This window comes from Scyliorhinus canicula, chromosome 2 (assembly GCF_902713615.1).
Source record: "Scyliorhinus canicula chromosome 2, sScyCan1.1, whole genome shotgun sequence".
In the NCBI taxonomy this organism is placed as follows: Eukaryota; Metazoa; Chordata; class Chondrichthyes; order Carcharhiniformes; family Scyliorhinidae; genus Scyliorhinus; species Scyliorhinus canicula.
The window spans coordinates 242,499,097-242,525,794 of NC_052147.1; the positions used below are offsets into that span (position 1 = coordinate 242,499,097).

The 26,698-nt window shown below is 44.6% G+C and overlaps 1 protein-coding gene across 6 annotated transcripts in view; it reads left to right on the forward strand.

Moving 5' to 3' along the window:
* Window positions 1-26,698, forward strand: part of rab3gap1 (RAB3 GTPase activating protein subunit 1) — a 108,281-nt gene that overhangs the window by 20,345 nt on the left and 61,238 nt on the right. For all 6 annotated transcript variants that reach the window (XM_038789893.1, XM_038789897.1, XM_038789894.1 and 3 more), the window contains exons 7-10: window positions 402-567; window positions 7,862-7,961; window positions 20,869-20,950; window positions 25,462-25,530. In XM_038789893.1, the coding sequence (XP_038645821.1) occupies window positions 402-567; window positions 7,862-7,961; window positions 20,869-20,950; window positions 25,462-25,530 (417 nt within the window). The remainder of the gene's footprint in view (window positions 1-401; window positions 568-7,861; window positions 7,962-20,868; window positions 20,951-25,461; window positions 25,531-26,698) is intronic.

Genomic DNA, 26,698 nt, shown 5'->3' on the forward strand with positions numbered 1-26,698 from the left:
GAGGTTTGCCGTTGGTCGGATTGGAAGATCCCACTGGCGAGATCCTCCCTTAGTCTAAAGAATCTAGTAATTAATCTTAATGGTGACATTTAACAAATGTACTGTATATACATACAACATTATTTTTCAAAGAGCAAAATTTCTTGCTCAGCGGCAGTTATTATTCAAATCACCGTTTAAAACCCCTGATACACCCGATTGAACAAAATTTATTTTCTATGGGCTTTCTAATCGCAATACGAGGGCCGGAAGGGGGATGTTCTCACCACATCAGCTGATTTCAATGATTTACTGGCGTGGGGGAGATGGGGTGTCGATAATATTGATTTATTTTAAAAGTGTGACTTCATGTAACTTGTCTGCGGAGCATTGTAATCTTGAATTTGTGTATTTTAAATTAGTCAGGTGACCTTGTTTGTGCAAATCCAACAAAAGTCAAGGAGGATGTACGTGGGTGCATGCGAAGGCCCTGGTGTTCGGACAGATTTTGAAATGATTCATCTTCGGAAAGTGCCAAACCAATATAATCATCTATCTGGCCTACTGGATATATTTAAATCGAAGATTGTAAGTACTTTTTAGAAATGCTTTTTAATTGGCATCTTGAACTTCACTGAATTTAATTGCAATCAGTTTTTCCTCTAACTTCTTTATACTGTGCATGGCTTGATCGTTTCCGTGCATTATCCAAAGGGCAATATGTGGGCAGTCTGCGCAGGACCTTCTAGGTTCAGGTACATGTGCACACTTTACAAGGAACATTGATTGCAGACAATTATAGAATTCCACAGCACAGAAGGAGGCTATTTGGCCCATTGTGTCCTTACTGGTTCTCTGAAAAGACAATCCGATTGGTTCCATGCCCCAACCTTTCCACATTTTCTTTTGTCTTTTTCCCATTTCCCTTCTAAAGACTATATGGATTATGCGTCTACTGATCCTGTTAGGATGTTGTTTATGTCAACAGCCGCATGTTTGTTTTAGTATGATTCTAAATGTAATGATTTTAATTAGAGACTTGCTGATAGTTGAATTAGCTTTTCCCATTTTCAACAATAACCATAGTTAAAATTCCATATCATTTTGAACACCTCTAATTCTTTTAGTCACTTTTCTAGAAAGAAGCACCTCAGATTCTCTGATCTCTCATCTAAACTTAAAGCTTTTTTTATGCCTAGTATCTTGCTAGATTGTTTTGGTACCTTAACATGGCTTTGTGATTCTTCCTATTGCAATGCATTTAAAACTAAATAGCCAAGTGGCATTTCTGGATTTAGTGCCTAAAAATGTGTCCAATGGACATGAAAAGAGGGTGCTGGTCCTTTGGCATAATTTGTACGTCAATGCAGCAAAATTCCTGTATGGTTATCCAGGTGATTCATATTACTGCACCTGAAGGGTATTATTAATTGCGTTCAAGTGACTGCCAGAGATCTGTGGCACTTACTTGTTCCAGTACCAGATGACAAAATCTCCAAACAAATCTGGTGCCTTAGCTTCCAGGGCTGCCATTTAGGTGTTTTCTGTCTTCAAGAGGGAAACTGCTTTTGGATAGAAACATTTGTATTTTTTCTTTGGAAATGCAAGTTAATTTAAGCGTCAGAAAGAATTGTAAAATTTTGTTCTATTTCAGTAATTGTGAATGTTATGTTTGGTATAGTCATTGTGTTCAGGAGTAGAGCTCGTAAAATGTATGCAAGAGCACTTTTTAGCTCAACAAGTGGAGGGTTCAACAAGGGATGGTGCAGTGCTGGACCTAATTCTGGGGATTGAAGCCGGACAGCTGGTTGATGTGATGGTGAGGGAGCATTTTAATGATGGTGCAATTTAAGTTTGTCACGGACAAGGAAATAAACAAATTGCAGAAAAAGGTCTTGGATTGGAGGAGAGCAGACTTTAGTAAAATGAGGCAGGATCTGACCAAAGTAGATTGAAACATGTTACTGATGGGGGGGGGGGGGGGGGGGGGGGGGGGATCTACTGAAGAGCAGTGGGGGGCCCTCTCGGGTAATAGGAAGGAGTAACACGCCCAGAGAACTATGGATGACCTGAGATATTCAGGATACAATGAGAAGGAAGTGAGAGGCTTTAATAAGTACTAGGAGAGCAAATCAACAGCAGCATTAGTGGAGTACTGAAAGTGCAGGGAGGTGCTTAAGAAAGCAATTACGAGAGCAAAGAGGGGATATGATTATGGGAGGTGAGGAGGGAGGAGATTGCAGGAGCCCTGATCCAAATTTTATATTCTTCTCTGGCCGCGGGAGAGGTGCTAGAGGACTGGAGAACCGCGAATATGGTCCCACTATTTTAGAAGGCTGTCGGGGTAAGTCAGGGAACTACAGGCCAGTGAGTCTAACGTCAGTGATGGGGAAACTAATGGAGAAAATTCTGAAGGAGAGAAGCTATCTCCACTTGGAGAGGCAAGGTTTGATCAGGAATAGTCAGCCTTGCTTTGTCAGAGGGAGATCATACCTAATAAATTTGATTGAACTTTTTGAGCATGTGTCTTAAGTGTGTAGATGAGGGTACTGTAGTTGATGTAGTTTACATGGATTTCAGCAAAGCATTTGACAAGGTCCCAAATGGGAGACTTATAAAGAAAGAAAATGATTGGGATACAGGGGAACTTGATAAGGTGGATTCAAAGCTGGCTGAGCTGTAGGAAATTGAGGGTGAGGACAGACGGCTGCTTTAGTGACTGGAAGCCAGTGTCCATGGTGTACCACAGGGATCCATGCTCGGTCACCTATTATTCATCATTTATATAAATTACTTAGATAGCTATGCGGGGGTAGGATCAATAAATTTGAGGAAGACACAAAGATAGGCTGGGTGATTAACAGTGAGGCTGAGAGTCTTGGGTTACAGGAAAATATAGACGGGATGGTCAAATAGTCAGAAAAGTGGCAGATGGAATTTAACCCAGAAAAGTGTGAGGTGTTCCACTTTTTGGAAAGAGCAATTTGATAAGGAAATGAATGAATGGCACGACACTGGGAAGTCGTGAGGAACAAAGAGACCGTGGCGTGTTTGTAAATAGATCTCTGAAGGCAGAACGACAGGATAAAAATGTGATGAAAAAGGCATATGGTACACTTGCCTTTATCAATCGTGGCATACATTATAAAAGCAAGGAAGTCATGTTGGAGGTATATCGAACATTCGTGAGACCACAGCTGGAATACTGTGTGCAGTTCTGGTCACTACATTACAGGAAGGATGTGATTGCACTGGAGGGGATGCAGAGGCGTTTCACCAGGACGTTGCCTGGGATGGGACATTTTAGTTATGAAAAGAGGTTGGATAGGTTTGGGTTGTTTTCGCTGGAGCAGGGAAGACTAAGCGGCGACATGATCGATGTGTACAGGAATACGAAGGGCATGGAAAGGGTGGATAGGGAACAGCCGTTCCCCTTAGTTGAAGGGTCGGTTACGAGACAAAAGAAGTTCAAGGTGAAGGGTGGGAGGTTCAGGGGGGATTTGAGGAAAAACATTTTTACCCAAAGGATGGTGACAGTTTGGAATGCACTGCCTGGGAGGGTGGTAGAGGCGAATTGCCTCACATCCTTTAAAAAGGATGAACACTTGGAACACATTAACATTCGAGACCATGGGCGACATGCTGGCAAATGGGATTAGGATTGGCAGATCAGGTATCTTTCATGTGGCAGTGCAGACTCGGTGGGCCGAAGGGCCTTTTCTGTACTGTTATTTTTCTATGATTCTATGTTTAAATCACTTTATGGCCTAACAATCTCCCTGACTGCGTTTCTTCCCCCACCTCTGAGGCAAACTTTAACGATGGGGAAAGGGAGAAGTGTTGTGCAGAGGCCAGATTTGGAAGAATGCATTGTAGTTAATAAAAAGCATAATATCAAAACGGTGAGTTTGCAGAGGGATCTGTGTGACCTAGTGCATGTATCACAAAGGGTTAGTCTTTAGGTATAGCAAGTAATTAAGAAGGTTAATTGAATGCTATTGTTTATTGCAAGGGGAGTTTAAAGTTATGCTTCTGGGGCATTGGAGAGCCGACATCTGGATTACTGTGTACTGTTGGTCTCCATATTTAAGGAAGGATTTAAATGCTTTGGAAGAAATTAAAAGAAGGTTTACTAGACTAATACCTCGAATGGGAGGTTTTTCTTATGAAGAAAGTTAGACAGGATAGGTGTGTATTTACTGGAATTGAGAAGAATAAGAGTCAACTTGATTGAAAAGTGTAAGATCCTGAGGGTTCTTGACAGTGTGGTATGGAATGGAGGTTTCCTCTTTTGGGAGAATCTAGAACTAGGGGTCGCTATTTTAAGACAGAGATGAGACGTTTTTTTTCTCTTAGCGGCTATTAGCACAGTGGTTAACACTGTTGCTTCACATCGCCAGGGACATGGGGTTGATCCCGGCTTGGGTCACAATCTCTGCGGAGTCTGCACGTTCTCAGCGTGGCTGCGTGGGTTTCCTCCGGGTGCTCTGGTTTCCTCCCACAAGTCCCGTAAGACGTGCTGTTAGGTAATTTGGACATTCTGAATTCTCCCTCTGTGTAACCAAACAGGCGCCGGAATGTGGCGACTATGGGTTTTTCACAATAACTTCATTGCAGGGTTAATGTAAGCCTGCTTGTGACAATAAAGAATATTATTATTGTAACTTGTAGCCTTGTGTGCAGATTTACTCTTTGATTTGTATGCGTGTCATGGTCTGTTTATTATTTCCCATATTAATACATTTCTCTCGTGCCTTGTCTTTACTCTTTGATTTACCACATCTTCCCAAATTTGATTCCTTGCCCCCACTATTTAGTTTAAAATCCTCTCCACTTCCCTAATTATGTGGCTCGCTCAAACACTGGTCCCAGCATTGACGAGGTGGAGACTGTCCCAATGGTACAGCCCCCACGTTCCCCAGTACTGGTGGCAGTTCCCCACAGGCCACAACCCATTTCCACCAATTTTTGAGCCATGCATTCATTTCTCTAATCTTATTTGTCCTCTGCCAGTTTGTTTGTGCTCAGGTATTAATCCAGAGAACTTTTGAGGTTCTGCTTAATTTGGTGCCCAATTCCTCTGGCTATGCTGAATCTCTTTCCCTCTCCTGTGTATGTCATTGGTACTGATATGGAACCAGCAACTGCATCCTCCTTCACTGACTGCAAGCCCTGAGCAATTATCCCAAATGCCAGAACCGGGTAGGCAACCACAGCCTTCCTGACCCTTACTCTTTGCTACAGAGAACAGTGTCAATCATCCTCTCTATACTGTCCCCTTCTTCCACTACATTCCTTTTGATCCCCTCACTTAAATGGCTTCCTCTACCACGGTGCCATGGCAAGCCAGCTCACCCACCCTGCAGCCCCACTCTCATCCAAACTAGCTGAAGGAACCTCAAACTTGTCTGATAACTGTAAAGGCTGAGGCTCTTACACTCCTGCCCTCTGGGTCCCCTTACCTGCCTCACTTGCAGTCACACCCTCCTATCCCTGACCACTGACCAAATCAGAAGATCCTATCCTAAGGGGTGGGACCACCTCCTTGTACAAAGTGTCCAAGTAAATTGCTCTCTCTCTGATGCATTACAGTGTCTGCAGCTCAGCTTCCAGTTCAGTGACTCTGAACTGAAGCTCCTCAAGTTGTAAAAACATACTGCAGATGTGTAATCGGATTAAGAACGAGAAGGCATAGATTTAAAGTGATATGCGCAAGAAGCAAATGCGATGTGAGAAAATGTTTTATTACACACTGAGTGGTTTGGATATAGAATGCCTGGAAGTGTGGATACAGGTTCAATAAAGACATTCAAGAAAGCATTAGATAATTATTGCGAAAGGGTATGGGGAAAAGGAAAGAAAATAGCACTAAGTCATGATGTTCGTTTGGAGTGCTGGTGCAGACATGATGGGCCAAATGGCCCATCATGTGCCATAATGATTCTGTGTTTGTCTGGATTGCAAGGGCATCCAGGAGCTCCAATATGCTGCAGCCGTGACACATAATCTTTTGTGAAGTGAGCAAAATACCTGTTCTGCTCTCCGTAATGTGTTTAATTATTGACTTAATTATTTTATTCAATTCATTATTTTCCCATTTTTTTTTAATAACCTTGCCACCAATTTGTATACTATTTTAGACTTTAACCACTTACCAGATACACACCAACAGCTAGTCTATTCCTCTGTTGTAGAGTAGGAACTAATTTCTACAGGGTAAAAAAGTTAGAAAAACATAGGCACTCCTCCTTTCACCCTCCACCTAACTCATTCACTCATCCAACTCTCAACACTCCCTGACTCCGATGCAGGCTTCGGTGGGTGCTATTCAGGTCAAACTACATTTTCAAGTTATCCCCCGGTATAACCCATACCTTCACGGAAGATTTAATCTACTTACCACTTAGTAGCATCGATCCTGGGTCCTGCATTGCTAAGAAAATAAAGTAGACTTGGGAATAACCACTGTTTCAGGTTAAATTAAGCTATTTTATAATTATATTTTTTCTTTTAAAAGCTGCAATCACTTTCTTTACAGAAAGGTAAAAAGATCTTGCTTCTGGATCCTTCTGGTTGGTTGAAGGGACCTTCAGGCCCAACTTGACAATCAATCTTGTTTAAAGTCTGGTCTTCTTTAGATGTATTCGCTGGTTAGCTCGGTTGCTATGTCCTATCTTTCCCATGTACCGAACTGTGCGAGCTGACTCTGCTGACTGACTCTGAGCTGACTCTGCCTCCTCTTTAAATTCTAGTCTTCCTTCGATGTATTAACTGTTTTAGCTCGGCTGCTATGTCTTATCTTTCCCATGACCGAGCTGGCTGTAAGCTGACTCTGCTTGCTTCTCTTGTTCCTTCTCTCTGAGTTCTGATTCTGGTAGTTCCTGCTCTGGTCTCTGGGTTTATATTCTCTTTCTAACAGTTATTAGGTTTTTATGACCTTATTGTAAAGTAACTATTATTTCACTTTGATTGTAAAAAGTATCTTGTATCTAAACATTTTAATACAACTAAGTATTCATTTTGACATGACCTCACCTCTCAGGTCTCTGATTACATTGTTTCCTTTGTGATGTTCAAAGTTCCTTTGTGATATTCAAAAATGCTTTGATTTCAATAGAGGTGTGAATTTTGGTTTGGTTCCTGTAATTTCTATAGTTTTATTTTCCAATTGTGTTCCCAGCTCATAATTTTGACTTTGATTTTAGCTTTAAATTATGTTTCTCGTTGACTGATAGTCTCCAGTTTTCTTTAATTTACTTGGTGTTAGCAGAATTTCACACCTAGAATTGTCACCAAATTCAACTGAACCTCATCCTTTCCTTTTCTGCTGCTTACTAAGATAGTTAATTTCAATGAAGGTGTGAAACATTGCTTTTAGGTGTATGCTAAAATCCACTTGGTTATAACCTGAAAGGCTTACATTTATCACCTAACTCAAGTGAAACCCTCATCCATGCTTTTCCAGATGCTTTCTAAGATAGTTACTTTCAATGAAGGTGTGAGCCATTGTTTTTAGCTTCATACAAAAATCCTGTTTTGTTTGTTTGGGAGAAGGAATCTGCATTTTATAATCCTGCTCTTTGCAGCTGCTATTAACCCTTTGTGGGATCTTGCCCTGTATTCTCTCATGTTTCTCTCAGACCAGATATTGCCAGACTTCCATGTTTCAAATGACACATCTTTCCATATTATGAATTACAGGTGTCGCAGAGGCAGAGAATCCTTGTTTTATGTAATTGACATACTGCTTCCACTTTATTTTTACATCCTTTTAAAATCTTTTCTTAACCAGTGATTTTTATGTGAAATAAAATCGTGAATGATTTTAACTCAAACTAATCTGTTTACTTAGCCCTATTGGAGGTATCTTTTTATTTTCTAGGGATGCCCTCTGACACCTTTGCCCCCGATAAGTGTAGCTATTCGGTTTACATATGTCCTTCAAGATTGGCAACAGTACTCATGGCCCCAACAACCTCCAGGTAGGACATGCTAAATTGTACTTAATGTTATAAGACTGCAACTTTAAGTTGAGTAATTTAAAGGTTGTCATTGAGCACCACAAATATTCAAACTGCGAGCTATAGTTCCTAGTTTAGTTAATTGGTACATGCTCAAATTTTGCTTTTCTAATAACCTATTTACAAAATTATTTCATGGGATGTGGGTTTTGTTGGCAAGACCAGCATTTGTTTCCCATCCCACATTGCCCTTGAGTAGGTGGTCGTGAACCATCTACTTGAAGCACTGTTGTCCATCTGTGCATCTACACCCATTGTGCTGTTAAGAAGGGAGTTCCAGGATTTTGATCCAATGACCATGAAGGAGCAGCAATATAGTTCCAAGTAAATAATAATCGCTTATTGTCACAAGTAGACTTCAATGAAGTTTCTGTGAAAAGCCCCTAGTCGCCACTTTGTGGTGCCTGTTCGGGGAGGCCGGTACGGGAATTAAACCCGCACTGCTGGCCTTGTTCTGTATGACAAGTCAGCTGTTTAGCCCAATGTGCTAAACCAGCCCCAGATGGGGCTTGTCCTTTTAGATGGCTTGTCCCCCTTGTCCTTTTAGATGGTAAGCATCGTGGATTTGGATAATGCTACCCAAGGAGTTGCTGCAGTCCATTTTGTATATGGTAAACACTGTCAACTGTGCATCGGTGGTTGGAGAGACTAAATATTTAATGTGGCGGATGGGGTGTCGGATCAGGTGGGCTACTTTGTCCTGGCTGGAATTGAGCTTCTTGAGTGTCATGGAAGCTCCATTCATCCAGACAAGTGGAGAGGATTGCATCATGATCCTGACATGTGCCTTGAAGATGATGAACAGGCTTTGGGGAGTCAGGAGATGAGTTACTTACTGGAGAATTCCAAGCCTCAGACCTGCTCTTGAGCCACAGTATTTATATGGCTGGCCCAGTTCTGTTTCTGGTCAATGGAAACCCCCAGGAATGGTGATAGTGGAAGATTCAATTATAGTAATTCAGTTGAATGTCTGAGGGGCGTAGTGAGATTCTCTCTCGTTGGCGTGAGCACATTTGCAGCACAAATATTACTTGTCGCTTATCAACCCAAGCCTGAATGTTGTCCAAGTCTTGCTGTATATGACCATGGACTGTTTCTTAGAATCCCTAGAGTGCAGAAGGAGGCTATTCAGCCCATCAGGTCTGGACTGACTCTTAGAAAGAACACCGTACCTTGGCCCATGCCCCCATGCTATCCCTATAGCCCAATACTCTACCTAACCATTTGGAACCGAAGGGAAAGGAAACCAGAACACCTGAAGGAAACCCACGCAAATACGTGGAGAACGTGCAAACATCATACAGTCACTCGAGGCCGGAATTGAATTCGGGTCCCTTGCGCGGTGAGGCAGCAGTGCTAACCACTGTGCCACCGTGCTGCCCGAGTGTAGAATTTTTAGAATGGTGAGTCTGCATGTAACATACTCCTGATTACTCTCAGAAGTCCACTGCCATTTAATGCTCAGTTCAGGGCAGCACGATGGTGCAGTGGTTAGCATTGCTGCCTCATGGCGCTGAGGTCCCAGGTACAATCCCAGCTCTGGCTCACTGTCTGTGGAGTTTGCACATTCTCCCCATGTTTGCGTGGGTTTCGCCCCATAACCCAAAGATGTTCAGGCTAGGTGGATTGCCGCACTAAATTGCCTCTTAATTGGAAAAAATTAATTGGGTACTCTAAATTTTAAAAAAAATGTAATGCTCAGTTGCGCATTGATTGGCAGTGGGTAGAACTTCTGTCCGCCCTTGGAAGGAAGTCACGCCTTTGAGCGCGGTCAGCCAATTTGATTAGCCGGTAGCTCTTCAATCCCTCCAGGCACAGTGCTGCAGTGGCCAGAAGAGGTACTGAAGCACTCTGCCTGAAAGTAAGTCTCGGGATTGTTCTTAAAGTCTCGGAGCTCCCGGGACTTCCGGTGGCGGTGATGACGTAGGAAGCCGCACATTTGGGAGCTCCCGATTCAAACGGACTTTTCGGCTCTTTTTAGAGCCCAAAACGGAATTTTTTCGATGTCTCCCGGTGGGAGAAGGTGTGGTGATCAATTTTCTCCACATTTCATGACTCGAACTCGGAGTGGAAAGGGGGAAAAAACGGCAGCAGCTCCCCAGAAAAAACGGGGAAAGGATTCCAAGATGGCGGCCGGTGGAGCACCAGAGGAGTGGAGGTTGTGGGCGCAGGAGCAGCAAGCTGCTCTCCTGCGCTGTTTTGCAGATTTTAAGGCTGAGGTGCTGAGCTCTCTGCAGGAAACGAATAAAAGCTTTCGGAGATTCAGACGACCCAGGGTGCTGCCATCCAGGCGTTGCAGGCGCAGGCCGCTGAACGAGAGGAGGAGGCCGTGGTCCTCGTGAGTAAGATGGTGGGGCACGAGGCACTCCATAAGAAGTGGCAAGACTGCTTCGAGGAGTTTGATCACCGCATAAGGCGGAAGAATCTGAGGATCTTGGGCCTTGCGGAGGGGCTGGAGGGGTCGGATCTGACAACCTACGTGGCCACGATGCTGAACTCGCTAGTGGGGGCAGGATCTTTCCATCTGCCCCTGGAGCTGGAGGGAGCACACAGAGTACTGGCCAGGAGGCCTAAGGAGAATGAACCCCCGCGTGCGGTGCTGGTGAGGTTCCACTTTGTTCAGTGATCGGGAGTGTGTGCTGCGCTGGGCCAAGAGGGTGAAGAGCAGCAGTTGGGAGAATGGGGTAGTACGGATCTACCAGGATTGGAGTGCGGAGGTGGCTAAGCGGCGGTCCGGGTTTAATCGGACGAAGGAGGTGCTCTTATGAGAAGAAAATAAAGTTTGGAATGTTGCAGCCTGCGCGCTTGTGGGTAACTTATTTGGAGCGGCATTATTATTTTGATTACCCGGAGGAGTCGTGGGCCTTCGTGCGGACGGAGAAGCTTGACTCGAACTAGGGGGGTTGGTTTGTTATGGTAAGGGGCAGGCTACAGGGAGAGAAGGTGGTACTTGCTAGTGTGTATGCCCCAAATTGGGATGATGCGGGCTTTATGAGGCGTATGCTGGGACGTGTCCCGGATCTAGAGGTGGGAGGTCTGATTATGGGGGGGGGACTTCAATACGGTGTTGGATCCTTCACTGGATTGGTCCAGTTCAAGGACGGGTAGGAGGCCGGCGGCGGCCAAGGTACTGAGGGGGTTTATGGACCAGATGGGAGGGGTGGACCCATGGAGGTTTGTGAGGACGAGGGCATGGGAGTACTCTTTCTTCTCCCATGTACATAGGGTTTATTCTCGGATAGACTTCTTCGTGGTGAGTAGGGGACTGATTCCGAGAGTGGAGGAGGCCGAATATTCGGCCATTGCAATCTCCGACCACGCTCCGCATTGGATGGAGTTGGAGATGGTGGAGGTGCGGGACCAGTGCCCGTTGTGGCGGTTGGATGTGGGGTTGTTGGCGGAGGAGGAGGTGTGCAGGAGGGTCCGGGCAAGTATTGAGGGGTACCTCGAGGTGAATGATATGGGGGAGGTCCGGGTGGGGATGATCTGGGAAGCCTTGAAGGCAGTGATTCGTGGGGAGCTGATATCCATCCGGGCACACAGGGAGAGGGATAGACTGGTGGGGAAGATGCTGGCGGTAGATAGGAGGTACGCGGAGGCACCAGAGGAGGGATTGTTGGGGGAGAGGCGCAGTCTACAGGCTAAATTTGATTTGCTGACCACTAGAAAGGCGGAAGCACAGTGGAGGAAGGCACAAGGGGCAGTGTATGAACATGGTGAAAAGGCAAGTAGGATGCTGGCTCATCAGCTCCGCAAGCGGGATGCGGCTAGCGAAATTGCTGGAGTGAGAGATAAGAGTGGGAATGTGGTGCGGAAGGGGGTAGAGGTGAATGAGGTCTTCAAGGACTTTTACGGGGAACTGTACCGGTCGGAGTCAACGGTGGAGAGGAGGGGAATGGAGAGGTTTCTCGACGGGCTATCTTTACCGAAGGTGCGGGTGGAGGGGTTGGGGGCGCCGATTGAGCTGGAGGAGCTGGTTAAGGGGATTGGGCAGATGCAGTCAGGGAAGGCGCCGGGGCCGGATGGGTTCCCGGTGGAGTTTTATAAAAAGTTTGTGGACCTAGTGGGCCCCTTGCTGGTGCGGACACTTAATGAGGCTTGGGAAGGGGGGACTTTGCCCCCGACGATGTCGCGGGCGTTGATTTCTTTAATCTTAAAGAGGGACAAGGACCCCCGGCAGTGTGGTTCATACAGGCCCATATCTCTCCTTAATGTGGATGCCAAGGTGCTGGCAAAGATCCTGGCCGCCAGGATAGAGGACTGTGTGCCAGGGGTTGTACACGAGGACCAGACAGGTTTTGTTAAGGGAAGGCAGCAGAACACGAATGTGCGGAGGTTGTTGAATGTCATCATGATGCCGGCGATTGAGGGTGAGGCAGAGATAGTGGTGGCGCTGGATGCGGAGAAGGCCTTCGATAGAGTGGAGTGGAGGTACTTATGGGAGGTGTTGGGGAGGTTTGGATTTGGTGAAGGGTTTACTAGATGGGTGAGGCTGCTATATGAGGCCCCGATGGCGTGTGTGGCCACGAATGGGAGGAGGTCGGAGTACTTCCGGCTTTACCGAGGGACCAGGCAGGGTTGCCCCCTGTCCCCCTTGTTTGCATTGGCAATCGAACCGTTGGCGATGGCGTTGAGGGATTCAGGGAGGTGGAGGGGTTTGGTGTGGGGGGGGGGGGGGGGGGGGGGGACATAGGGTGTCGTTGTATGCCGATGACCCGCTACTGTATGTGGCGGACCCGGTGGGAGGGATGCCGGGGGTGATGGAGCTGCTAGCTGAGTTTGGGACCTTTTCAGGCTATAAACTAAATTTAGGCAAGAACGAGGTGCTTCTGGTGCACCCTGGGGACCAGGAGGAGGGAATTGGTAGGCTCCCGCTTAGGAGGGCAGGGGAGAGTTTTAGGTACCTGGGGGTGCAGGTGGCCAGGGACTGGGGGACTCTTCAAAAGCATAATTTCACCAGGCTTGTGGATCAGATGGAGGAGGAGTTCAAGAGGTGGGACATGCTGCCATTGTCGCTGGCGGGGAGGGTGCAGTCCGTCAAAATGACGGTGCTGCCGAGGTTCTTGTTCCTCTTTCAGTGCCTGCCCATCTTCATCCCCAGGGCCTTCTTTAGGAGGGTGACTAGCAGTGTTTTGAGCTTCGTGTGGGCACATGGGACTCCGAGAGTGAAGAGGGTTTTCCTGGAGCGAGGGAGGGATAGAGGCGGGCTGGCGCTGCCCAACCTTTTGGGGTACTATTGGGCGGCCAATGTGTCAATGGTGCGTAAATGGGTGATGGGGGGGGGGGGGGGGGGGCGGCGTGGAAAAGAATGGAGATGGCGTCTTGTAGAGGTACGAGCCTGGGTGCCCTGGTAACGGCGCCGTTGCCGCTCTCTCCTAAGAGGTATACCACGAGCCCGGTGGTGGCGGCGACCCTAAGAATCTGGGGACAGTGGAGACGGCATAGGGGGGAAACAAGGGGCTCGATGGAGGCTCCATTAGGTGGAAATCATCGGTTCATCCTGGGGAACACTGATGGGGGATTTAGGGGGTGGCAAAGGGTGGGCATCAGTAAATTGAGGGACCTGTTTATTGGCGGGAGGTTTGCGGGCCTGGGGGTACTGGAAGATAAATTTGGGCTCCCCCAAGGGAACATGTTCAGATACTTGCAGGTAAAGGCGTTTGCTGGGCGACAGGTGGAGGAATTTCCTTTGCTGCCCTCGCGGGGGGCGATGGACAGAGTACTTTCGGGGGTGTGGGTCGGAGAGGGGAAGGTGTCTGACATTTGTAAGGTAATGCAGGAGGTGGAGGAGTCGTCAGTGGAGGAGCTGAAGGCTAAATGGGAGGGGGAACTAGGGGAGCAGATAGAGGATGGGACTTGGGCGGATGCCTTGGAGAGAGTCAACTGTTCCTCTTCCTGTGCGAGGCTTAGTCTCATCCAATTTAAGGTGCTGCATCGGGCCCATATGTCTGTGACTCGGATTAGTAGGTTCTTTGGGGATGAGGACAGGTGCACCAGGTGTTCGGGGAGTCCAGCGAATCATGCCCACATGTTCTGGGCATGCCCGGCACTGGAAGAATTCTGGAAGGGGGTGGCGGGGAGGGCGCCGAGGGTGGTTGGATCCAGGGTCAAACCAGGTTGGGGACTCGCGATTTTTGGAGTTGCGGCGGAGCCGGGAGTGCAGGAGGCGAAAGAGGCCGGTGTTCTGGCCTTTGCGTCCCCAGTAGCCCGGCGGAGGATCTTGACGCAGTGGAAATATGCGAGGCCCCCAAGTGTGGAGACCTGGATCAGTGACATTGCGGGATTTATAAAATTGGAGAGGGTCAAATTTGCCCTGAGAGGATCAGTACAAGGGTTCTATAAACGGTGGCAGCCTTTTCTGGACTTTCTGGCTCAAAGATAGGTATCTTGGTCAATAACAGCAGCAACCGGAGGGGGAAAGGAGGGTGTTCTGTATTGTTTCTATTTTTTTCTATGGTTATTTAATTTAATATTGTGTTAATTTAAGTTGTTAATATGTTTTGTTGTTCATTGAGGATGGCCAAATGTCTATGACTGTTATCATTATTGTTATTGTTGGTATTTTATTGCGGTTCGTTGTTGTTATATAAATACAAAATTTTTCAATAAAAATTATTTTTTTAAAAAAAGTCTCGGAGCTCCCGAGGGTGGGATTGTTGGGGACACCCTGAGGAATTGGGAGGGGGGGGGGGCAATCATGGCATTGTAGGTGGAGGGAGGGCTGAAGCTCCATGGTCCCGGAGAGGTAGTTACTCCAAATCTGAAGGGGCCTTCAAATGAAGAAGCCCCAATTGGATGATTGAGAAACCTTGAACTGACAGCACACGTTTATCGTAGGTGTTGAGACTTGAGATGAGCGATGCAGTGCCAAACCATTGAATTTTTGCTTTTCACCCAGCGAGTAGTACAGTAGTTCACGGAGCTGAATTTTATTTTGAGTAAATAATTTGCCCTTATTCACGTAAACCAAGGAAATGCCAATGAGCACGTTGCTCAATTAGTCTTTCCGTTGGGTTATGATACATTAAGGAGGAAGTCAAAAGAAGGTAGTAAATACGAGCTTTTTATTGCATAGTAAAAGTGAATCACGAGCAGTACTTACAACTTATGCAAACACAAGGAAGCAGAATTAATCTTATGGTATGAGCAGTTGCATTTTAAACACACTGAAATAATAGTTGAAGTTTTCCATTTCATTAGATTTTCTGAGTGTCTTTACATGAAACATTTTGGATGGCCTGTAACTCTGGAGAAACTCACTGGCTTGGATTCAAAAATGCTTTTAATCCAGTAATTTAATGATGGACTTCAAATGGATCTTTAAAATTTCAATTGATTGAGTTCAAACTTTTAATAAACGTGAAACATTCTAATTTAGGTAATTAGTCTTAAGTTAGTACATTTAATTTTACTAAATAGCTATATTGTTCAGCAAATGGTATGTTGCAGCAATTATATTTACAGCACTATGTTCATACTATAAATAGGCACTGCAGATCAGGCTCCATGTTTAAATTTGGGAGCATAAAATATGTTGTGGATTATAGAAATAGTAATGGATTTGAATGTCTGCCATTTATGTTATATTCTGCCCTCTCAGGACAAACAAACGTGAAATTGTAGCACGTGGGGTTGAATGCTAATAAAAACGCAGGTTTATTGAATAGCTGTTAACTGCACAATGATGTGGAGATGCCGGCGTTGGACTGGGGTGAGCACAGTAAGAAGTCTTACAACACCAGGTTAAAGTCCAACAGGTTTGTTTCAAACACGAGCTTTCGGAGCACGGCTCCTTCTTCAGGTGAATGGAAAGGCTTGTTCCAGAAATGTTTATATAGACACAGTCAGAGATGCTCCGGGGCATCTCTGACTGTGTCTATATAAACATTTCTGGAACAAGCCTTTCCATTCACCTGAAGAAGGAGCCGTGCTCCGAAAGCTCGTGTTTGAAACAAACCTGTTGGACTTTAACCTGGTGTTGTAAGACTTCTAACTGCACAAAGGTTTGATCTAGACTGAGGCAAAGCCTGCGAAGCAGCCAATGATGTTGTGAACTAGACACCTGACTAGATTCTTAAAATGAGCATGCAACAAGACAACAACTCCAAATATATACCATCCCTCCCCCTTCGAAGGTCCTATAACAACAAGTAACCATGAACTTTTATAGAGTCATTAAAAAATATATACAAGGGCAATCATAACACCGTGATAATACAATAAATAGGAAAGACGATCTTGTGGGCGTCTATTCCGCACTGATTGCATACGCACTTCAGGGATTTGGTTGTTTTTGATATAGAGGTACTCTCCGGATCTTCAGAGGATGTCTCTACCCTGGAAAGCATTATAGTCTCTTACAGAAGGAAGACTTTTGCAGCAGCAAGGTGTTGTTTTTTGGCAATCTTGGTTTCTGCTGATTGACAAGAAGTCACAGTCACACGATCTGGCGATTCACTCTGAAATAGTTTTGGCATACATGTGTAGCTGACAATTGATCTGTGTGTCCCCCTCCACACTAGCTCACCTTCAGTTTGTATTGTACTGGAGACAGGACCAGTTTGAGCTAATACAGTTGCAGGAACCCACTTCTCGCTGTAGCTGTGTGCCAAAATGTGTTCTTGTCGAAACAAGCGTCTTTTGGAATTACCTTCTCTTAAGATTTGCGACTGCTTTATTGCGTTCTATTATCTCGGACGTCTCCTACGGTAAAAGTAGATCAAGTTTCAGCTTCCTCTTCAGTAGTATAAAGCTGGGGGATTCTTGAGTAGTTGTGGTGTTGAAAACATTGCCAAGAAACTGTCTAGACGGTGATTTAATGAACCTTGGCCCTTGGAGATTTTCAGTGCTTACTTCAAAGGCTGGATAAACCATTCGGCTAAACCATTCGTGCATCAGTGGTAAGGTGCTGATTGTATGTGTTGGATACCACTCATTGTTAGATGTTCCTCAAGCTCCTGAATTGTGAATTGTAGGCCGTTGTCACTCACGATTTGTTCTGGTTTCCCAAACTGGTAAAAAATCTCATCAAGCTTTTTGATGGTTTGTTCCACAGTTGTTGACTGCCTTCCTTAGGACCAGCTCAGGCCATTTGGAATGTGCATCAATGGCAATCATAAATATGTACCCCTCCTATGGATCTGCAAAGTCAATGCATAACGTTGCCGAGGCATTTTAGGCCACTCACATGTATGCAATGGAGTTAACGGTGGTGCATTCTTTATCACGCACATGACTGGCACAGTCCTGCTTTTCCTTCGATCTGGGCATTGATTCCTGGCCACCAGATTCAGCCCCTTGCGAGTTCCTTCATTTGAACTATACCTGTGTGTCCTTCATGTAATTGTTCTAATACCTTTGTCGCATGTTTTGAGGAATTATTACCCTCATTCCCCACAAATGCCCTGTACCGACAATTCAGGTTTTCTGGAAACATATGGCTTTGATTTAGGATGTGTTCCCCTTTTTCTCCCTTTTAACATCATTTCTAGTACCTTCCCCATCATGGGATCATTTCTGGTCTGTCGTTGGACCTAAGCTGCAGTCACTGGGACGTATTCTATCTGCGGAAAATAGAAGATATTTTCACTACTGAGAGGTACCTGACCAGCAGGCAAAAGCAAACATGATGATGCAACTGCACTGGCATGGCTCTCTGACTGACAGTATTTGATCTTGTACGAATGTGCAAATAATATTAAATACCATTGTTGAAGTTGTTTGCTGCCAATGTAGGAATACCCTTATGTGGCCCAAAAATGGTTAAGGGCCTGAGGTACGTCAGCAATGTGAAATGACAGAGATTTTGGTTCAATTTTTGCACACCAAAAAGAATACTCAGTACCTCCTTCTCCAACTGGGCGTAATTTGATTCAGCACTGGTTAAGATATATGACACAAAAGCTATTGGTCTTTCTTCCCCTGAAGGTAGTTTGTGTGCACCACCACCCCAACTCCGTACGGCAAGGCATCACAAGCAAGTTGTGGTGGTAACTTTAGGGTGAAATGTACCAACGCTTCTGACTTTTCCTCCGGGTGCTCTGGTTTCCTCCCACAAGTCCCATAAATTAAAATTATACCTCAAGAAATCGTGACCCTAAGTTTGATATACCCTGGTCTGGTTTATATTGTAATATAAGCCAATTATAGCAGTTTGTTTTGGATTTAATGTGATGCAAAAAAGGTCTCTGTTTCACTTTACCTCTGTGCCTGAATCTAACTGCGCATGTGTTGAGCTCTGCAGCCGGAACTCCTTGGGTGTGCGTTTTAATTTTAGTTATGGACCTTTTTAAACATTTAAACCTAAGGCCCCACAGCCTAACTGGCCCAATGAAAGCTATAATCCGCTGACCAGCTGTTGATTCTGCCTCATCGTCAAAAGCTTTGACTTTCTTTTCTTCCCTGAAAATAATTTTTATCCATTCCTTGTCTCCAGTATTCTTTTTAACCTGTTATGTTCTGCACTGAGGATAAAATAATGAAATTGTAGCTTGTGGGGCCGAATGCAAATAACAAAGTCCAAAGATGTGCAGGTTAGGTGGATTGGCCATGCTAAATTGTCCTTGGGGTCCAAATTGCCCTTAGTGTTCGGTGGGGTTACTGGGTTATGGGGATAGGGTGGAGTTATGGGCTTGGGTAGGGTGCTCTTTCCAAGAGCTGGTGCAGACTCGATGGGCCGAATGGCCTCCTTCTGCACTGTAAATTCCATGAAATCTATGAAACAACACAGGTTTATCGAATAGCTGAACAAAGGCGTGATCCAGACTGAGGCAAAGCCCGTGAAGCAGTCATTGGGGTGGCAAGGTAGCACAGTGGTTAGCACTGCTGCTACACAGTGCCAGGGAAAACGGTTTTGATTCCCGGCTTGGGTCATTGTCTGTGCAGAGTCTGCACATTCTCCCCGTGTCGCGTGGGTTTCCTCCGGGTGCTCCGGTTTCCTCCCACAAATCCAGAAAGACGTGCTTGTTAAGTGAATTGGACATTCTGAATTCTCACCCAGTGTACCGGAACAGGCACTAGGGGATTTTCACAGTAACTGCATTGCAGTGTTAATGTAAGCCTACTTGTGACACTACTAAAGATTATTTTTTAAAATTACATCACAAACTATACACGTGACTAGACTCTTAAAGTGACCACACAACAACCCCAAATATTTAACAATTTACAGCACCTTGTTTTGCTACCTCTTCTCAATGCACAATTTGAATTTGTTGCCTTAGTTACAGCTGTGCACCCTCACAATTAAACATAGTATTAGAATTTAATTGCATCAGTAATAGCTGCATCACAAATGGCTGCTATCTCTCTTGAACTCCTTAGTGTTGAATTGACTGGATTAGAAATGTGTTGCTATCCCGCTTTCACAGTATTGGAATTGATTGCATCGGTAACAAGATACTTTTTTCTTCTAGGTTTTTTTAATAAAGATCTTAAGGTTATGAATAAATGTTACATTTTTTGATCTTAAGGCAAACATTAAGAAAGGCCAAGGCTGAAAATAATATTTTCTAATGGGTCTTATTTCAGTTTATATACAAGGTGGTTAGAATCTGGAATTCTCTGCCACAATCTATTGAAACAGAATCCATAAATTATTTTACTAGAGATTCAATATCATGAAAAAGAGTAAATATTAAATGGAATGCAGTGAAGTGGCCACCATCGGGTCTTCTCTGCAATTGAGATCCCCAGTGGCAGAAGTCCCATACGTCGACAGCTGCTGACCAATAAGGGTTAAGTATCTCCTCATGCCACCAGTGTCAGCAGGAGCAGAGGCTGCTGACCATAATACTCCTACCAGAGGCTTGGGATCATTTTGAGACCCCAGACCAAACGTGAGTTAAGGTGGGGGGGGGGGGGGGGAGTGTCATTGTACCTCCACTCTGGAATAATGGTTGCATTTGGCTCATTAATGAGCGTAATTGGCATCCCACCAGCAGCTGGGAATCCTGCTTTAGCACCTTCTGACCTGCAACTTTAATTGAGGAGATTTTGCTGCCACTGGGATACTGAAGCAGGGCCTCTTCCAAGAATAAATTAACCTGGCTGCTATGGTTCCTGCCATGACAGGCTCCAACCCCAGGACATGAGCATAAAAATCAGAAGATCCACACTTCATGCAGTACTGATGAAGTGCTGTTGGAGGTGTCATCCTTCAGTGAAATATTAAATCAAGGCCCCATCTGGCCACCCTGGCAGCATCCACAACCTAGCTCTGGCGCTGCTGGGACTGACAGCTAGAGCTGCCGGCCAACCTTGCCGACAGCTCTCGATTTCCTATTGACCAAGAGGCAGAAAGTCGACCCTGAACTTCTTACCCCTCAGGCTGCTGTCGCTGGAGGGCAGGCTTTTTAAAGGTTGGTCTTTTGGGACTGACTTTCCTACTGGGTCGGTGGGGACGGGGAAACTGATCAGTAGAACAAGTTCCTCCGCCCCCGCCAACACACACACACACACACACACACGCTAAAAACAAATCTCGTCCTCATTACATTGCTGTTTGTGGGAGCTTGTGTACAAATTAGCTGCCACATTTCCTACATTGCAACAGTGACTACATTTTAAAAATACTCTATTGGCTCTAAAGCATTTGAAATGTCTGGTGGAAAGCTCTCTATAAATTATCAGAGTACTAATGTTATAAAAACTAGGCAGTCAAGAAATATCTGGGCTAAATCTAATTACTCTTGGATGCAACAGGAAATGTTTTATGTTCACACTCCCTACAAAAGCAATTGTCCTGTGTTTTATTTAATGATCTATATAGTTCAGGAATTGAAAGTTAATTTATACATGCTTTTCAGCTACATAAAATTTGATGAAACATTTCTAACGTGCCTCATACAGAATTTTCCTTCATATGTAGATTTTGATGCATTGGTTGGAGGAGAAGTGGGTGGTCTAGAATTTGGAAAATTGCCATTTGGAGCATGTGAAGACCCTATTAGGTGAGGCTGAGATTTCTTGTTGCAAGTAATAACAGAAAATAAGGCTATGCATGCGTTTAATTTCATTTCCCTGATCTTGAAATAAGTAGAAATCCTTTTCAGTTATAAAGCTACCTGTTCTGGGTTGTTAATCTTATTTGCTTATCTGTTATCAGTTCAACAGAAAGTTCTCCCACTTAAATATGAATCTTACTACCAATTACAAGCAATATACTGAAACGTAAAATGTAACTATTATGTACAACCTTAGTACCTGTGTCTAGCTTGCAACGGTGTTCAATCTATCTTCTATGAATGGAAGGAGCATTACAAATCTGCAAGAGAGCACTACATAGCGGAGGGATTGGCTCTTTTATTGAGTTTTTTACAGGTCCTGCACAAATATCCACATCCCTTCGACCAACTGCAGTCCCCCAAATCCTTGGCTTTCCTGTCTCCATTTCTGGCCATAGGCTATGAACTAATATTCATCATAAGCTCTCTGTCCCCCACAGCTACCTTGACCCACTTCCTCGCACCCTGTCAGGACTCCAGACCATTCTCTTAGTTCCTCCATCTTTTTACATATCAGTTCTGATGATGCAACCTTCCACATCAGTATTTCTGAAATGTCATATTTTTTCCCCTCAACCGAGGATCCCACCCCCACAGTCCCAGTTGCACGCTAGCACAGTGGTTAGCACTGTCGCTTCATTTTCCACCGTCCCCAGTGTGATATCACCATTAAATACATCTTCCTCGCTCTTCCCATTTCAGCATTCCAAAGGGACTGTTCCCTCTTTAGTAGCCTGGTTCACTCCTCAATCACCCCCAACATCCGCCCCCTTCCCACAGCATGTTTCCATGCAAAACCAGCAGATGTAACACCTGCCCTTTTATCTCCTCTCCTTGCCTTCCAAGACCCCAAATGCTCCTTCCTGGTGAAGCCACAATCTACGTGTACTTCTTTCAATTTAGTCTACTGCATTCACTGCTCACAATGTTGTCGTCTCTATACTGGGAAAAGCAAACACAGGTTAGAGGAGTTTTTATGTCCTGATTTTAACAAAGGTTGCACCTCAATTTACATCATTGGGAATCCCTGACACATTGTATACTGTACTAATTTAGTGAATTATCAGTGCACTTAGAATTTTGCAACCTTCAAAAGGCATGTTTCTGCAGCAGTTGCAAACTAAATTTGATATGAAAATATAGGTTTTATTTTGGCTCAAGAATAAAGGGCAGGATTCTCCGTTGGTGGACACCGAAATCGCGAAATGCGATTGGGCAGAGAATAAAATCGCAGCGGACGTCGATTTCACACCAAATCGCTATTCTCCGTCACCTCAACAGCGGCGTCAGTGTGGTCCGGAATGCATGTACAGTTGACGGTTTGCATATCATTAGCGGGCCTGACCCGGTATTCTCCGGGACCTCTGCGGTGCTCCACCTCCGATGTGCCGAGTTCCCAACGGCGTTGTTCACTTGTGCTTTTCAAAATCGTGAAACTGCCGTTGTGGTTGCCAAGGGAGAGAGAGGGGTGGTATGGAAAGTGCCCAACATCGCCATAATTTTCTGACAGTTGTGTCATTGGCCGGGGAGCTGATAGCCCACTGTGAACTTTGGCCTCTGGCCCCAGTCGACCCATCAGCTGTATGGGCGCACTCTAGCATAACCAGTGCCATCTTGTTGGCTGGGATGAATGTGTGTGGGGATTGTGTGGAGATTGTAATGTATATATGCGGCTGCAGCTTGTCAGCCTCCCAAGTGTCAATCACGGACCCTGCGAATCCCGCACAGTTTTTCATTGGAATCGATTGTGTTCCACGTGGCGCAGGTGCTAGCCCCTCCGCAGTTGCTGAATCGATCCAGGTTCGGCATCAGTTTTGCAGTCGTAAAAATCCACGGATTCTGCGTGAGAGTCAGCACTTAGTCTCAGAAAATGAGAATTCCGCCTGAGATATCTCAAAATTATTTTAAAAATGTCTTCATGCAATAAATATTCAAATTATTTAGATAAGTTCTTGTATATTTTGGAAAATTTGGGGCTTTTTAAATTATTTAAATGGAATTGACTGTAATCGGCCTCTGAGTGGGCCGTGTTTTGCTCAGCTGTTCATCCTCCTCTCTTCCACTTGGTATAGTACTTGACCAGATCAGGTGGCTAACTGCTAAGTTTCATTGAGATAAAATTATTAATTTTGAAAAAGTTACATTTTTTCAATGTAATTTAAGTCGGTTAATATCTCTAGCAACTCCAGTGCTAGAAGTCAATACTGGATGGGCAAATAAGATTAACCGCTGTACAACATGTAACTTTACAAATGAAATATCTTCTACGTTGGTTTACCACAGTGTGTTTTATTCAAGAAATAAGTTCAGAGTAACTAAATCATACTTTCACCACTTGGTACTTTTAAAAATTATTCTTTCATGGGAGAAGAATTTTGCTGGTAAGGCAAACATTTGTTGTTCATCTCTAATTACCTTTGAGAAGTGTGTATGGATGGTAATCACTCCCTAAAGTATTTATTTTAACACACAATTTTATTGAGGTATTTTTGGCATTGTAAACAGTAACAATATACATTAGTGTGCAGATACCAATTACAAAAAATATAGTGCAAATAACAGTACCACTCTCGCAAATAGACCCGCCTATTCTTCCCCCCTACTCAACACTATTCTATCCCCCCCGATGATTAGTTCCCCGCGAAGAAGTCGATGAATGGTTGCCACCTCTGGGCGAACCCCGATAGTGATCCTTGTAAGGCGAACCTGATTCTTGCCAAGCCGAGAAAGCTTGCCATGTCCGACAGCCATACTTCGGTCCTTGGGGGCTTTGAGTCCCTCCAGGCCAACAGTATTCGTCGCAGAAAGCAGAGGGTAGCAGCAGAATGTTTTTCTGAATGGAAGGTTGTGACTAGTGGTGTTCCACAGGGATCGGTGCTGGGGCCTCTGTTGTTTGTAGTATACATAAAAGATTTGTAGCTGGACTGATTAGTAAGTTTGCGGATGACACCAAGGTTGGTGGAGTTGCAGATCGTGTTGAGGAATGTCAGAGGATGTAGTAGGGCATAGATAGGTTGGAGACTTGGGCAGAGAAATGGCAAATGGAGTTTAATCCAGACAAATGCGAGGTAATGCATTTTGGTAGGTCTAACATAGAGGGAAATTAGAGCGTAAATGGCCAAACTCTTTGGAATATAGAAAGTCAGAGATATCTAGGCGTATAGGTCGACAGATCTTTGAAAGTGGCAACACGAGTGGACATGGTAGTCAAGAAAGCATATGGAATGTTTGCCTTCATTGGATGGGGCATTGAGTATACAAACTGGCAAGTCATGCTATAGCTGTATAGAACCTTGGTAAGGCCACACTTAAAATATTGTGCAATATTCTGGTTGCCACACTACCAGAAAGATGTGGAAGCTTTGGAGAGGGTGCAGAGGAGGTTTACGAGGATGTTGCCTAGTCTGGAGGGTGTTAGCTTTGCGGAGAGGCTGAATAGACTTTCATTAGAACAATGGAGCTTGAGGGGCGAACTGATAGAGATCTACAAGATTATGAGAAGCATGGATAGAGTGGAGAGGCAAGCATTCTTTCCCAGGGTAGGTTGTGCCAGGGGAGGTTGTGAAAGCAGATACGTTAATGACGTTCAAAAGGCATCTCGACAAATACATGGATAGGGTGGGTATAGAGGGATGCAGCACTACGAAGTGCTGAGGGTTTTGGCCAAGGGTGGTATCATGACCGGTACAGGCTTGGAGGGCCGAAGAGCCTGTTCCTTTGCGTATTAGTCTTTGAATAGTGTGCAGTTTTAGGCACCAAGGCTATTAACTGTGATCTGATGGCCACTTTGTAGTACTAATCACTAGTCTCAAAAACAAAACATTAGTAACTACGTGCATTTGCATTTCACCCTATTGTGTAACAAAACTGTAGAACCACTAGATTCTATTAGTTGGTGGTTGAAAGTGAGATTGATGGTTCATCTTCCTTTCCTTGAGATGTGCAAACTCAATACAAATAAATTATTGAACCTTTAACTCGGGGTGAATATCATACCAGAGCACATTTTATCCAAGTATTGAATTTCCTTTAACATTACTAGCTTCAGGCAAGGTGGCAGTTACTGTATCAGCCTTGGATAACTTAAAAGATGGAGGAGGCAAGAACACATTTGGAATAATACCGTGGTAGTGATGACATATTAATGTTGCCCTATCTCTAATCCCACCATCCCTTGGCATAAGGTAAATTGTCTCTGTCACTGAAAGAGAAGAATAGTATATTGTGAACCTCATTAATTTCCATGAAAAAAATGACACAATTGTACAGCAACAGTTGAATAAATTTGTTTTTGCGTTTTTTGAGTTGGATATCAGAATTCTATTCAGGTAGATAAATGTATTTCCTTTGCCAGAAATATTCTTCCACATTTTCTTCAGAAGTTTAACAGCAGAGCTTTAATACATTTTAATAATGGGATGAATAAGATTCTGACTCTTGCCATAATTCTGTTTTAGTGAATTACATTTAGCCACCACTTGGCCGCATCTCACAGAAGGAATTATTGTTGACAATGATGTATACTCGTGAGTATTGATTAGCTTTCATTTTACTTTTGCAATTCCATTTTTTAATCAAGATTACAAATGTGTTTGAATAAAACTTCAGAGTTGTTAACATTTCATCCTTTGGCACTTCTGTAAATCAACAAATATTCTCTTGAAAGTATTCAAAATACAACCATATTTGTTATCCTAAGCTATTCTATTTGTACTGAATAATCATACGACCTTTAGATTCTTATTTAACCCATTTTTTTTTTATAAATGTTTTTTATTGAGTTTTCATATTTTATATATGACAAATTACAAATTATTAGAGAGAAAAAAAGAAAACACAAAAGTGTAACATGTATATTTACAGGTAAGCATCTTCATAACAACAATTGTGGCCGCCCCCTTTAGCCGGCATACATATTTTACATTCCCCAATATGGCCGAGGCACATGTTTATAGGCATTTATTTATAGTTTGGTTTTTGGCCTTAGCTTGCCATCAAACCCCCATAACGAACCCGTAACAGCCCCCCCCGGCTACCTTCCCCTGATTCCCGTCCATTTTCCCCTGATTCTTGGCCACCCGACTATTCTTCCTCTTTTACGTTGGCCACAAACAGGTCCCGGAACAATTGCATGAATGGCTCCCACGTTCTATGGAAGCCGTCGTCTGACCCTCGGATGGCGAATTTGATTTTCTCCATTTGGAGAGATTCCAAGAGGTCGGACAGCCAGTCTGCAGCTCTGGGCGGTGCTGCTGACCGCCAGCCAAACATGATTCTACGGCGGGCGATCAGGGAGGCAAAGGCAAGGGCGTCCGCCCTCCTCCCCAGGAATAGATCTGGCTGGTCTGAAATCCCGAAGACCGCCACTATTGGGCATGGCTCCACCCTCACCCCCACCACTTTGGACATAGCCTCGAAGAAGGCTGTCCAGAACTCCACAAGTCTGGGGCAAGACCAGAACATGTGGGCGTGGTTGGCCGGGCCTCTTTGGCACCGTTCACATCTGTCCTCCACCTCCGGGAAGAACCTACTCATACGGTTTCTCGTTAAGTGGGCTCTATGTACCACTTTTAGTTGCGTCAGGCTGAGCCTTGCGCACGTGGAGGTGGAGTTGACCCTATGCAGTGCTTCGCTCCAGAGTCCCCACCCTACCTCCATCCCCAGGTCGTCTTCCCATTTCCTTCTTGTTGCGTC